The sequence below is a fragment of the Neoarius graeffei genome, chromosome 9 (genome assembly GCF_027579695.1).
Source record: "Neoarius graeffei isolate fNeoGra1 chromosome 9, fNeoGra1.pri, whole genome shotgun sequence".
Classification (NCBI taxonomy): Eukaryota; Metazoa; Chordata; class Actinopteri; order Siluriformes; family Ariidae; genus Neoarius; species Neoarius graeffei.
The window spans coordinates 7,564,481-7,577,092 of NC_083577.1; the positions used below are offsets into that span (position 1 = coordinate 7,564,481).

The 12,612-nt window shown below is 40.1% G+C and overlaps 1 protein-coding gene across 1 annotated transcript in view; it reads left to right on the top strand.

The window, feature by feature from the left end:
• The window catches only part of map2 (microtubule-associated protein 2), a 349,408-nt gene that overhangs the window by 301,243 nt on the left and 35,553 nt on the right, over positions 1-12,612 (top strand). Inside the window, exons 14-16 of the mRNA XM_060928995.1 lie at positions 6,084-6,228; positions 11,244-11,300; positions 11,573-11,892. Of these exons, the coding sequence (XP_060784978.1) occupies positions 6,084-6,228; positions 11,244-11,300; positions 11,573-11,892 (522 nt within the window). The remainder of the gene's footprint in view (positions 1-6,083; positions 6,229-11,243; positions 11,301-11,572; positions 11,893-12,612) is intronic.

Sequence of the window (12,612 nt, forward strand, 5' to 3'; positions counted from 1 at the left end):
TACTCATCTCTAGTCTTCAGATGTAGAATAGTTGGCAGCATCAGTGGCTCTGTATGATGTGTAACAGTTATGATTTTTGACTCCTTGCTGCAGCGATTCAGGAAACACTTTCTCAGCGAATAAAATTTACCCGGCAGAAATGTCTGTTCACTGAAGGGGAAAGGATGCTTCGGCTTTTGATGCCTTTTGATTCACTGTCTTTGTCGAGTTGAATTTTGACCTGGGAATTCACAAGTGTTATTTTTATTTTGAGCCAAAACAATACATTTTTTATGGAAGATCTGATAATTACGGTATTAAATAGCACCCAGAGTGATACTTTTGCCTCACTGTGTACACGGATCAGCCATAACATTAAAAACACTGACAGGTGAAGAAGTGAATAACATTGATTATCTCATTACAGTGGTACCTGTCAAGGGGTGGGATATATTATTCAGCAAGAGAAGAGAACAGTCAGTTCTTGAAGAAGTTGATGTGTTGGAAGCAGGAAAAATGGGCAAGCGTAAGGATCTGAGTGACTTTGACAAGGGTCAGATTGTGATGGCTGGATGACTGGGTCTGAGCATCTCCAAAATGGCACCTCTTGTGTGGTTGCCCAGTATGCAGTGGTTAGTACCTACCAAAAGTGGTCCAAGGATCCAAAGGATGACCGGTGACAGGGTCATGGGTGTCGAAGGCTCATTGATTTTCATGGGACACAAAGGCTAGCCCAAATGGTCCAATCCCACAGAAGAGCTACTGTAGCACAAACTGCTGAAAAAGTTAATGCTAATGGCCCTTGTCAAAGTCACTCAGATCCTTACGCTTGCCCATTTTTCCTGCTTCCAACACATCAACTTCTTCAAGAACTGACTGTTCTCTTCTCTTCTCTTGCTGCCTCATATATCCCACCCCTTGACAGGTGCCATTGTAATGAGATAATCAATGGTATTCACTTCACCTGTCTGTGTTTTTAATTTTACAGCTCATTGGTGTGCGCATATATCATCCACCGGCATACAATAATGTCTTCTCTCTCTCTCTCTGCTTGCTAGAACTTTCTTTTTAGCAACTTTGACACCACTATTTGAACTGACTTCAGCTTCAGTTCAGAACTTTGCCAAGTAACAACTACAAACATTACGTTGTTGTTCATGTTGGCCATAGTGAATTTTAATTGATCAATGATACAAAAAAAAAAATCCACCATTTAATGCAAGTGTATGTTACTGATGGTGTATTATTGCTGAATGTCATGGTCGGTTTGTTCATTTCTTTAACAAATATATTCAATAATATAATTAAGAGAACATTCATGTAAATGTAAATTCCATGACTTTACAAGACAAATACCCATAGCGGTGATTATTCTAGTGGATGTAATTTACTTCCATGACACCTGTAGGAACTTCTCCAGGTATCTGTTCATGAACCTGTCAGCTGTCTCTCATCAAGACAATTTTACAGACTTTTACATTTTAAAAATATTGTCTAGAGTTGATCAAACACCTTTGGTCACAGTTGTGATGAATCGTCTGATCAGCTTCAGCAGGTCTACTAGGTGGAAAAATATCCAGCATTTACTAAACCTCTGTGTGATGACGCGTACTGGGGTCACGTGACAAAACATCATTGACTAGAAGGGCGTTCAGAGTAGAGTGCATATGTCTGCCAAGCCAAAAATTATCAACATCAAAATCACATCACTTGAACCTAAGATAATACTAAAGCTGCCCACCAAATTTCATCCAAATCCGTTCACTACTTTTTGAGTTACGTTGGGAAACGGCAAAGAAGTTCTGGATGCACATACATATCTGGATTTGCACCAAAATCTAAACAATTGTTCCTTGGCCCATTCCTCCAAATTTCATCAAAATCAGTTCAGTACTTTTTGATTTACGTTGGAAACGAACAAACACCAAACAAACAAATGGAGGCGAAAACAACCTCATCCAACAGAGTTGGCAGAGCTAATTAGCTCATTTCAGGAATTTGTAGAAGCATCTATTTGCATTACACATCATTCTTTGCTCACTAATCTCATTTATTCTCTTTAAAATTTCAACCCATATGTTTCACTCCAACCTTTCAGCATTTCCCACTAATGCTACTCACTCACATGCACTCATCCACATTACATCTAACCTCATTTCCACCATCTTGTGCTTCCATGTTCACTCTTCTGTCTGGGTGGCTTCCCATTAGCATTAGCGCAGACATGACATTTATTCTGCTCTGGCCTTTCTGATCTTAAAGACCCTCAGCTTTCTGATCTGATTCCTCCTATAATGGTTGCTACAGTATTTACCTCAAATGCAAATTTACTCTGGCTTTTTCCAAATCCTGTGGTTTGTACATTATGCGTATGTCCGGGCCTTTTTGTTGGCAGGAACGTCCAGTGGATTAACAGCTTAGCAAATTTAACTTTTGTCAAACGGAAGTATATGTACATCATGCATTATTTGTGTAACAGCATTTCATATCATTTCAGATCGAGCACTTCTCATGGACAGGATGTGACTCGATAATCGATATTACATCATTTGTGCATGAAATTTTAATGATCATCCTGTTGATATCATTGTGATCTTTTGGTTTTGGTTGAATCCTTTCTCGCATTACTTTATCCTCCATTGTGGTGTTTTTTTTTCCATGAACAAACATGCATCTTTGTACCACTGTTCATCACAGACCCCCAGCCCAACATCACTAACAAAGATCCCCACCTGTAAAACGCGGGCGTCGGCTCTTCCCCAGCCCCGCCCTAACTCCACCTGCTTCTACAATAAAACAAGCTCATTGTTGGAGGCCGATGGGCCCCGTACCTTCTCAACAGACCCTCAAGATTCCCTCTCAGTTTACAGGAATTTAGAAAAGGTAAGAAAGGGCTTAAGATGGAAAGCTGTTTTCGTAGGGCTTCACAATGCCCTTTACGACAAGTGGCATAGGCATATATAAATATTTATCGAAGCTTATTCCAACAGGGCACAGTTGTTATTAAGATAACAAATGAGAAAGAAAACATGCATGACTTTCATTATGGTGTCATATCAGTGTCATAAATTTCATAAAACTTAATTTTACATAACACATTTTCATCATTACAGTTTCATGGCAATGCCATAAATATCCATAATAACCTGTTATTTAGTAATATGAAGGTTAATGAGATTTACATAAATGCTATTACAGTGTCATATCAGTGTTATAACTACTCAGCAATCTTTTGTTCATTAAAACGAGACACACATAGCGATCATTACACGGTCTTATCAATGTCATAAGTTTTCAAACATTCTATTTAATAAAAATACATTCATTTAAGTTACATAACTGTCATTACAGTGTCATATCAGTGTCACAAGTATTCATAACAATCTGCTATTTAAAAAAAAGTATGTTTAGGTTTATATAGCTTTGTTATTAGTGTCAGTGTCACTATTATTAATAAAATCTTTAGTGTAGTTTAATTTGAGTTGGTGGCACGGTGGTGTAGCGATTAGCACCGTCAGCTCACAGCAAGAAAGTTCTGGGTTCAAACCCACAACCTTCACAATCGAATGGGGGGCTTTCTGTGTGGAGTTTGCATGTTCTTCCCGTGTCTGCGTGAGTTTCTTCCAGGTTCCTCACAGTTCAAAGACATGCAGATTAGGTAAAACACCCAGCCACTGGGGTTGGACAAGCCAGTGCATGCTTACTGCCAGTTCCAAGCCCAGATAGACAGGGGAGGGTTGCGTCAGGAAGGGCATCCGGTGTAAAACCTATGCCAAATCAAATATGTGGAACAGATCTGCTGTGGTGAAACCTTAATGTACGTGAGTAGCTGAAAGAAGAAGAAGAAGAAGAGTTTAACTTGAGTTGAAAATTAACCTACTCACTTACAGTTAGGTCCATAAATATTTGGACAGAGACAACATTTTTCTAATTTTGGTTCTGTACATTACCACAATGAATTTTGAACAAAACAATTCAGATGCAGTTGAAGTTCAGACTTTCAGCTTTAATTCAGTGGGTTGAACAAAATGATTGCATAAAAATGTGAGGAACTAAAGCATTTTTTAAACACAATCCCTTCATTTCAGGGGCTCAAAAGTAATTGGACAAATTAAATAATTGTAAATAAAATGTTCATTTCTAATACTTGGTTGAAAACCCTTTGTTGGCAATGACTGCCTGAAGTCTTGAACTCATGGACATCACCAGACACTGTGTTTCCTCCTTTTTAATGCTCTGCCAGGCCTTTACTGCAGCGGTTTTCAGTTGCTGTCTGTTTGTGGGCCTTTCTGTCTGAAGTTTAGTCTTTAACAAGTGAAATGCTGCTCAATTGGGTTGAGATCAGGTGACTGACTTGGCCATTCAAGAATATTCCACTTCTTTGCTTTAATAAACTCCTGGGTTGCTTTGGCTTTATGTTTTGGGTCATTGTCCATCTGTGTTATGAAATGCCGACCAATCGGTTTGGCTGGATTTGAGCACACAGTATGTCTCTGAATACCTCAGAATTCATCCGGCTGCTTCTGTCCTGTGTCACATCATCAATAAACACTAGTGACCCAGTGCCACTGGCAGCCATGCATGCCCAAGCCATCACACTGCCTCCGCCGTGTTTTACAGATGATGTGGTATGCTTTGGATCATGAGCTGTACCACGCCTTCACCATACTTTTTTCTTTCCATCATTCTGGTAGAGGTTGATCTGGTAGAGGTTTCATCTGTCCAAAGAATGTTCTTCCAGAACCGTGCTGGCTTTTTTAGATGTTTTTTAGCAAAGTCCAATCTAGCCTTTTTATTCTTGAGGCTTATGAGTGGCTTGCACCGTGCAGTGAACCCTCTGTATTTACTTTCATGCAGTCTTCTCTTTATGGTAGATTTGGATATTGATACGCCTACCTCCTGGAGAGTGTTGTTCACTTGGTTGGCTGTTGTGAAGGGGTTTCTCTTCACCATGGAAATTATTCTGCGATCATCCACCACTGTTGTCTTCTGTGGGCGTCCAGGTCTTTTTGCATTGATGAGTTCACCAGTGCTTTCTTTCTTTCTCAGGATATACCAAACTGTAGATTTTGCCACTCCTAATATTGTAGCAATTTCTCGGATTTTTTTTTCTGTTTTCGCAGCTTAAGGATGGCTTGTTTCACCTGCATGGAGAGCTCCTTTGACCTCATGTTTTCTTCACAGCAAAATCTTCCAAATGCCAGCACTACACCTCAAATCAACTCCGGGCCTTTTATCTGCTTAATTGAGAATGACATAACGAAGGAATTCCCCACACCTGCCCATGAAATAGCCTTTGAGTCAATTGTCCAATTACTTTTGGCCCCTTTAAAAACAGGGTGGCACATGTTAAGGAGCTGAAACTCCTAAACCCTTCATCCAATTTTAATGTGGATACCCTCAAATGAAAGCTGAAAGTCTGGACTTTCTGTCCATGTCCATTATATAACTATAACTTGAATATGTTTCAGTAAACAGGTAAAAAAACAAAATTTGTGTCAGTGTCCAAATATATATGGACCTAACTGTATGTTTATGTGACTCTCATTAAGTATGGTGTGATATTGGTGCCATAAATATTAATTTAAAAAAAAAAGTAAAATGAAATTTACAATTTGATGAGCGTGCCAGTTTGCCATGACACTGTAATGTAAGTCAAGCTGCGAAGTGCCATAACGCAATTTATATCAACATAAAGTCAACAAAAGTCACCTGGAACATCACATCGACGTTCAAAATTGACGTAAGTAGTTTTGATGACAGATTATATCCGTCTGTATAAGCTTTTGCAGCTTTATCAGTCAGTCAGTTTCCATGAAGGATGTATTTACAGTAGATACAATGAAGCTCTATGAACACCATCTCTTCAGGAAAATTACACTCCATGCATTTAAGAAATGGAAAATGATCACATCACCCCTGTGATTCGGGACAGAATCGTAATAAGGATTGTCATGTTGTGTTGTATTGATTCAGTGTAATAACAGCTCACAGGTCGCACACTTTACAAACAGGAGCAGTGTTGTGATGTGCAGCACGGTGTGTTTATGTGCTGTGGTCAGAGTGTAAGGCTTTTTGAGATGTAAGCTGAATGTGTTCTTCAGGATGGAGGATCTCGGAGCCCCGAGAAGAGATCGTCTCTGCCTCGGCCCGCCTCCATCCTGACACGGCGCACGCACACCAGTGAACACGAGGAGAGCTCCACCTCCATCACAAGCTCTGGATCAACAGCACCACGCAGGCCCACATGTAAGCCATACACACACTTTAAGACTACGTTCAGACTGCACCCTGAAACGACCCATATCCGATTTTTTTGCCCATATGCGACCTGTATCCGATTTGTTATTGACAATCTGAACGACACAGGTCCGATTTTTTCACATGCGACTCAGGCCGCTTGGATATGTGGTCCTAAATCCGATGCATATCCATTATTTTCACGTGCGACTGCAGTCTGACCGGACAGGTCGCATTCATGCGACCTGCACGTCATCAACAAGAGACAAACGTCACTATTCTGTGTTGGCTAATCCCGCCTCTTTGGTGGAAAACAACAACATTTGTACAGTTTTCAGAATTTAAATAGACTTTTATAGAATTGATCAAGCTAATGGTGGATTTGGTAGGGACCTGGATGTTGATCTGTTAGCCTGATTAAATAAAACAGTTTCTATAACTGATTTATAACTTAAACCATCCTGTATTACAAGATTATAAGATTGTTCTGGAAATTTCCAGTAATTTGACACCTTCGGTCTCATTAGCCGCCGCCACAAAAACCACATCGCCAGGTCTCGCCTCATCTCCATCGCAAACTGCACTGGTGTTTCTGCACCTTGAGCCAGCGCTGAGAGAAGCTGCAGAATTCAGCTGGCTATAAACAATCTAAATAAATATTTATAAAAATGTAGAAAAAGTTTATTAATATGACAAAATAAATATGTGCAAATTATTAAGCCTGAATTAAGAGTTTGGTAATACAGCGGCCGTATCCCAAATGACTGCCTACTGAAGCTCGAGTGCACTATATAGAGTTTAAAAATCCATTACTTCCTAGTAACATGTAGTGCACTTATATAGAAATTAGAGAGACATTTAGGAGTCAACCCTCGTTACCAGGCTACATGTTTTCATTTCAGTTCAGAAACAAAAACACACACGAGACCTCACACTTTAACACTAACCAGATAATTAAACAAACAAACAAAAAAAAAGAAATCATTAAACTTGAAGAGTGCGCTTTTTTTTTTGTTTACATATTACGTAGATGTGCTTATTACGTGTCAATTTGCGCATGCGGGACACTTTTGGGTTGTTTTCCGTTCATATTGGAGATCGCATACAAGTCTCATATAATTGGCAATGTGAACGGCCTAACAAAAAAATCGGATTTCACAACAAATCAGATATGGGTCGTTTCAGGTTGCAGTCTGAACGTAGTGTAATGTTCATTCCTGGGACTCAGGGAGTCGACAAGCACTGTATCTTTTTTATCTTATGAAACCAATGCCTGATGTACACTACCGTTCAAAAGTTTGGGGTCACTTTGAAATGTCCTTATTTTTGAAAGAAAAGCACTGTTCTTTTCAATGAAGATCACTTTAAACTAATCAGAAATACACTCTCTACATTGCTAATGTGGTAAATGACTATTCTAGCTGCAAACATCTGGTTTTTGGTGCAATATCTCCATACAGTGGTGCTTGAAAGTTTGTGAACCCTTTAGAATTTTCTATATTTCTGCATAAATAGGACCTAAAACATCATCGGATTTTCACACAAGTCCTAAAAGTAGAGAAAGAGAACCCAGTTAAACAAATGAGACAGAAATATTATACTTGCTCGTTTATTTATTGAAGAAAATGATCCAATATTACATATCTGTGAGTGGCAAAAGTATGTGAACCTTTGCTTTCAGTATCTTGTGTGACCCCCTTGTGCAGCGATAACTGCAACTAAACGTTTGCGGTAACCGTTGATCAGTCCTGCACACCGGCTTGGAGGAATTTTAGCCCATTCCTCCGTACAGAACAGCTTCAACTCTGGGATGTTGGTGGGTTTCCTCACATGAACTGCTCGCTTCAGGTCCTTCCACAACATTTTGATTAGATTAAAGTCAGGACTTTGACTTGGCCATTCCAAAACATTAACTTTATTCTTCTTTAACCATTCTTTGGTAGAACGACTTGTGTGCTTAGGGTCGTTGTCTTGCTGCATGACCCACCTTCTCTTGGGATTCAGTTCATGGACAGATGTCCTGACATTTTCCTTTAGAATTCACTGGTATAATTCAGAATTCATTGTTCCATCAATGATGGCAAGCCATCCTGGCCCAGATGCAGCAAAACAGGCCCAAACCATGATACTACCACCACCATGTTTCACAGATGGGATAAGGTTCTTATGCTGGAATGCAGTGTTTTCCTTTCTCCAAACATAACGCTTCTCATTTAAATCAAAAATTCTATTTTGGTCTCATCCGTCCACAAAACATTTGTCCAATAGCCTTCTGGCTTGTCCACATGATCTTTAACAGACTGTAGACAAGCAGAAATGTTCTTTTTGGAGAGCAGTGGCTTTCTCCTTGCAACCCTGCCATGCACACCATTGTTGTTCAGTGTTTTCCTGATGGTGGACTCATGAACATTAACATTAGCCAATGTGAGAGAGGCCTTCAGTTGCTTAGAAGTTACCCTGGGGTCCTTTGTGACCTCGCCAACTATTACACGCCTTGCTCTTGGAGTGATCTTTGTTGGTCACCCACTCCTGGGGAGGGTAACAATGGTCTTGAGTTTCCTCCATTTGTACACAGTCTGTCTGTGGATTGGTGGAGTCCAAACTCTTTAGAGATGGTTTTGTAATGTTTTCCAGCCTGATGAGCATCAGCAACACTTTTTCTGAGGTCCTCAGAAATCTCCTTTGTTTATGCCATGATACACTTCCACAAACATGTGTTGTGAAGATCAGACTTTGATAGATCCCTGTTCTTTAAATAAAACAGGGTGCCCACTCACACCTGATTGTCATCCCGTTGATTGAAAACACCTGACTCTAATTTCACCTTCAAATTAACTGCTAATCCTAGAGGTTCACATACTTTTGCCACTCACAGATATGTAATATTGGATCATTTTCCTCAATAAATAAATGACCAAGTATAATAGTTTTGTCTCATTTGTTTAACTGGGTTCTCTTTATCTACTTTTAGGACTTGTGTGAAAATCCGATGATGTTTTAGGTCATATTTATGCAGAAATATAGAAAATTCTAAAGGGTTCACAAACTTTCAAGCACCACTGTAGGTGTATAGAGGCCCATTTCCAGCAACTCTCACTCCAGTGTTCTAATGGTACAATGTGTTTGCTCATTGCCTCAGAAGGCTAATGGATGATTAGAAAACCCTTGTACAATCATGTTAGCACAGCTGGAAACAGTTGAGCTCTTTAGAGAAGCTATAAAACTGACCTTCCTTTGAGCAGATTGAGTTTCTGGAGCATCACATTTGTGGGGTCGATTAAATGCTCAAAATGGCCAGAAAAATGTCTTGACTATAATATTTTCTATTCATTTTACAACTTATGGTGGTAAATAAAAGTGTGACTTTTCATGGAAAACACAAAATTGTCTGGGTGACCCCAAACTTTCGAACGGTGGTGTGTATAGTAGGGATGGAAAGATTCACTGATTCACATCGATGCATTGATTCAAAAAGGCTGCACTGCGTCATTTCTAACATCTTAGCATCAGTAAAATCTGATTTATTATTATTATTATTATTAGTAGTAGTATTGGTAGAAGACACCTTGTACCTTTATTATTTAGAAATGTAATGAGTAATTTTATATTTAAATTGATTCCTCTTCTGTTTTCGAAGTGCGCTTGCCAAGTCTCACGCAAGTTGGAGGCGTGGCTTAACAGGATTTCAAAATATAGGTCCCTGTTTATTTTCTTTTTTACATTTAAAAGCAGTTATACAAGTCCTGTTTGTGAAAGGTTACTTATTATTATTATTATTATTATTATTGTTGTTGTTGTTATTGTTGTTGTTGTTGCTATAGAAACAGCACCACTGCTTTCTGCTCACTGGTGAGTGTGTAACGCTCAGCTATCTGCTAGCAGAAGTTCCAGCACATCACACGGTGCCTCGCTGTTAATCCTGAACATCCCCAAAACGCTCAACTGTTCGATGTTTAGAAGAACCAAAGAAATAAAATCAAGCAATCTGTACTACTCTGAATTGCAGACCATCATGTTCTTTCGCATATTTTGTTTGAATTTTGGTTCATTTAATTCTGTAACTTGTGAAAACAAAGCAAACGGATTTGTTAATATTAATGAACGGGTCACAAGTATTTCTTTCACTCCGATGAGGACACGGAAAACTGATGAATATTTGTGAAAGCTGGCTGATCTTCTCAACGTTACTGACAGACGGAGAGAACAGGAGAGTTAACTCGTCTTTTAACCGTCTTCTTACTGCTGTCCTTTTCTCTTTCTTCTCTTCTTTTCTCTTATCTTCTCTTGTATTTTCTTCTTTTTTACCTCCCTTCTTGTTTCTTCTCTTTTTGACCTCTCTTCCTTTTCTTATCATCTCTTCTCTTTTATTCTTCTCTTATAAACCTCTCTTTTCTTCTCTTTTTACCTTTCTTTTCCCTTCTTCTCTTTTTTTACCTCTCTTCTTGTTGCTTCTCTTCTCCTCTTTTCTTGTTGTCTTCTTTTTTAACCTCTTTTCCTTTTCTTATCATCGTGTCTCATTTATTCTTCTCTTATATTTTCTTCTCTTTTTACATCTCTTCGCTTCTTTTCTGTCCTCTTTTCTTATTTTCTACTTTTTTTAACCTCCCTTCCTTTTCTTATCACCTCTTCTCTTCTATTCTTCTCTTCCATTTCTTCTCTTTTTAACCTCTTTCTTTTTTCTCTTCTCTTTTTTACCTGTCTTCTCTTCTTTTCTCCTCTCCTCTTTCCTTCTCTTACCCTTTCTTCTCTTTTTACTTCTCTCCTCTTTTCGTTTTCTACTTTTTAACCTTTCTTTCTTCTCTTCTCTTTCTTTTCTTGTTTTACCTCTCTTCTTCTCTCTCTTCCTTTCTTCTCTTTTCTTCTCTTTTTACCTATCTCCTCGTTTTCTTCTTTTTAAACCTTTCTTCATTCTCTTCTCCTATCTTTTTTTCACCCCTGTCTTTTCTTCTCCTCTCTTCTCTCCTTTACTTTTCTTCTCTTCCTTACCCTTCTCCATCTCTCCTGTCCTCTCTTTTCCCCTGTAGCTTTCCGTACTGAAGTCAGAGCTGAACACAGGACAGGTCGATCCTCCAGTATGACAGGTAGATCCTCCACTTTCAACCAACACATCTCTCGCATCATACTATCCTGTCCCACTCGGGGTCACAATTACAGATTTACAAAAATTCATTTCTGTTCACTGTCATTTTCGGTTCTGTTTTTTTTTTACAGTTTTATGCACAGTAAATCCTCCATATTGAAATAAGTAGCACTGAGAAAGCTGTAAATGTACAAGATCTGTTAGTTTGCCGTTTAAATCTGAGCATCATTCTGAAACCTGCTGTCCTGCTGTGCATTTCTGTTTGACGTGTAGGCATGGAGTCGATGCGTTCCCGCTCTGCTCGCTCCGGCACTTCCACTCCCCGTACTCCCGGCTCCACGGCCATAACTCCCAGCACTCCTCCCAGCACGTCCTGTCGCACCCCAGGCACCCCACGCACCCCGGGCACCCCCAAATCCCTCAGCCTTCTCTCACAGGAGAAGAAGGTCGCCGTCATCCGCACGCCCCCGAAATCTCCTGCCACGGCGTCCAAGCAGCTGCGTGTCATCAACCAGCCCATGCCTGACTTCAAGAACATCAAATCCAAGATCGGCTCCACAGATAACATCAAGTACCAGCCTAAAGGAGGACAGGCGAGTATCTTACTGAAATTATCAGCTCTGGATGTTTCAGAGGGTGTGTCCGAGTGACACGGTTTCTGAAATCAATTTTAAAATGTTTGAAGTGCCTATGAGCTGCATTTCTCGAACACAACTTTAGCTTTGACTGATGGGGAAGCGGGCGGCACGGTGGTGTAGTGGTTAGTGCTGTCGCCTCACAGCAAGAAGGTCCGGGTTCGAGCCCCGTGGCCGGCGAAGGCCTTTCTGTGTGGAGTTTGCATGTTCTCCCCGTGTCCGCGTGGGTTTCCTCCGGGTGCTCCGGTTTCCCCCACAGTCCAAAGACATGCAGGTTAGGTTAACTGGTGACTCTAAATTGACCGTAGGTGTGAATGTGAGTGTGAATGGTTGTCTGTGTCTATGTGTCAGCCCTGTGATGACCTGGCGACTTGTCCAGGGTGTACCCCGCCTTTCGCCCGTAGTCAGCTGGGATAGGCTCCAGCTTGCCTGCGACCCTGTAGAAGGATAAAGCGGCTAGAGATAATGAGATGAGATGATGGTCAAGCTTTCTGTAAGGAGATGTTGATTTAATGTTTTGGAAGGAGTCTCCAGCATCAGTGTTTTGTAACAGTCACAGGAAAATCTTCGGAAGTTTATGCTTTCTGGTTTCTCGCGTACATGACAAGCTGTGCTATTTTGTTTGTTGTTCAGCCTGTTCAAGACAGAATTAAAAAGAGTCTGGTGAGCATTTTATAC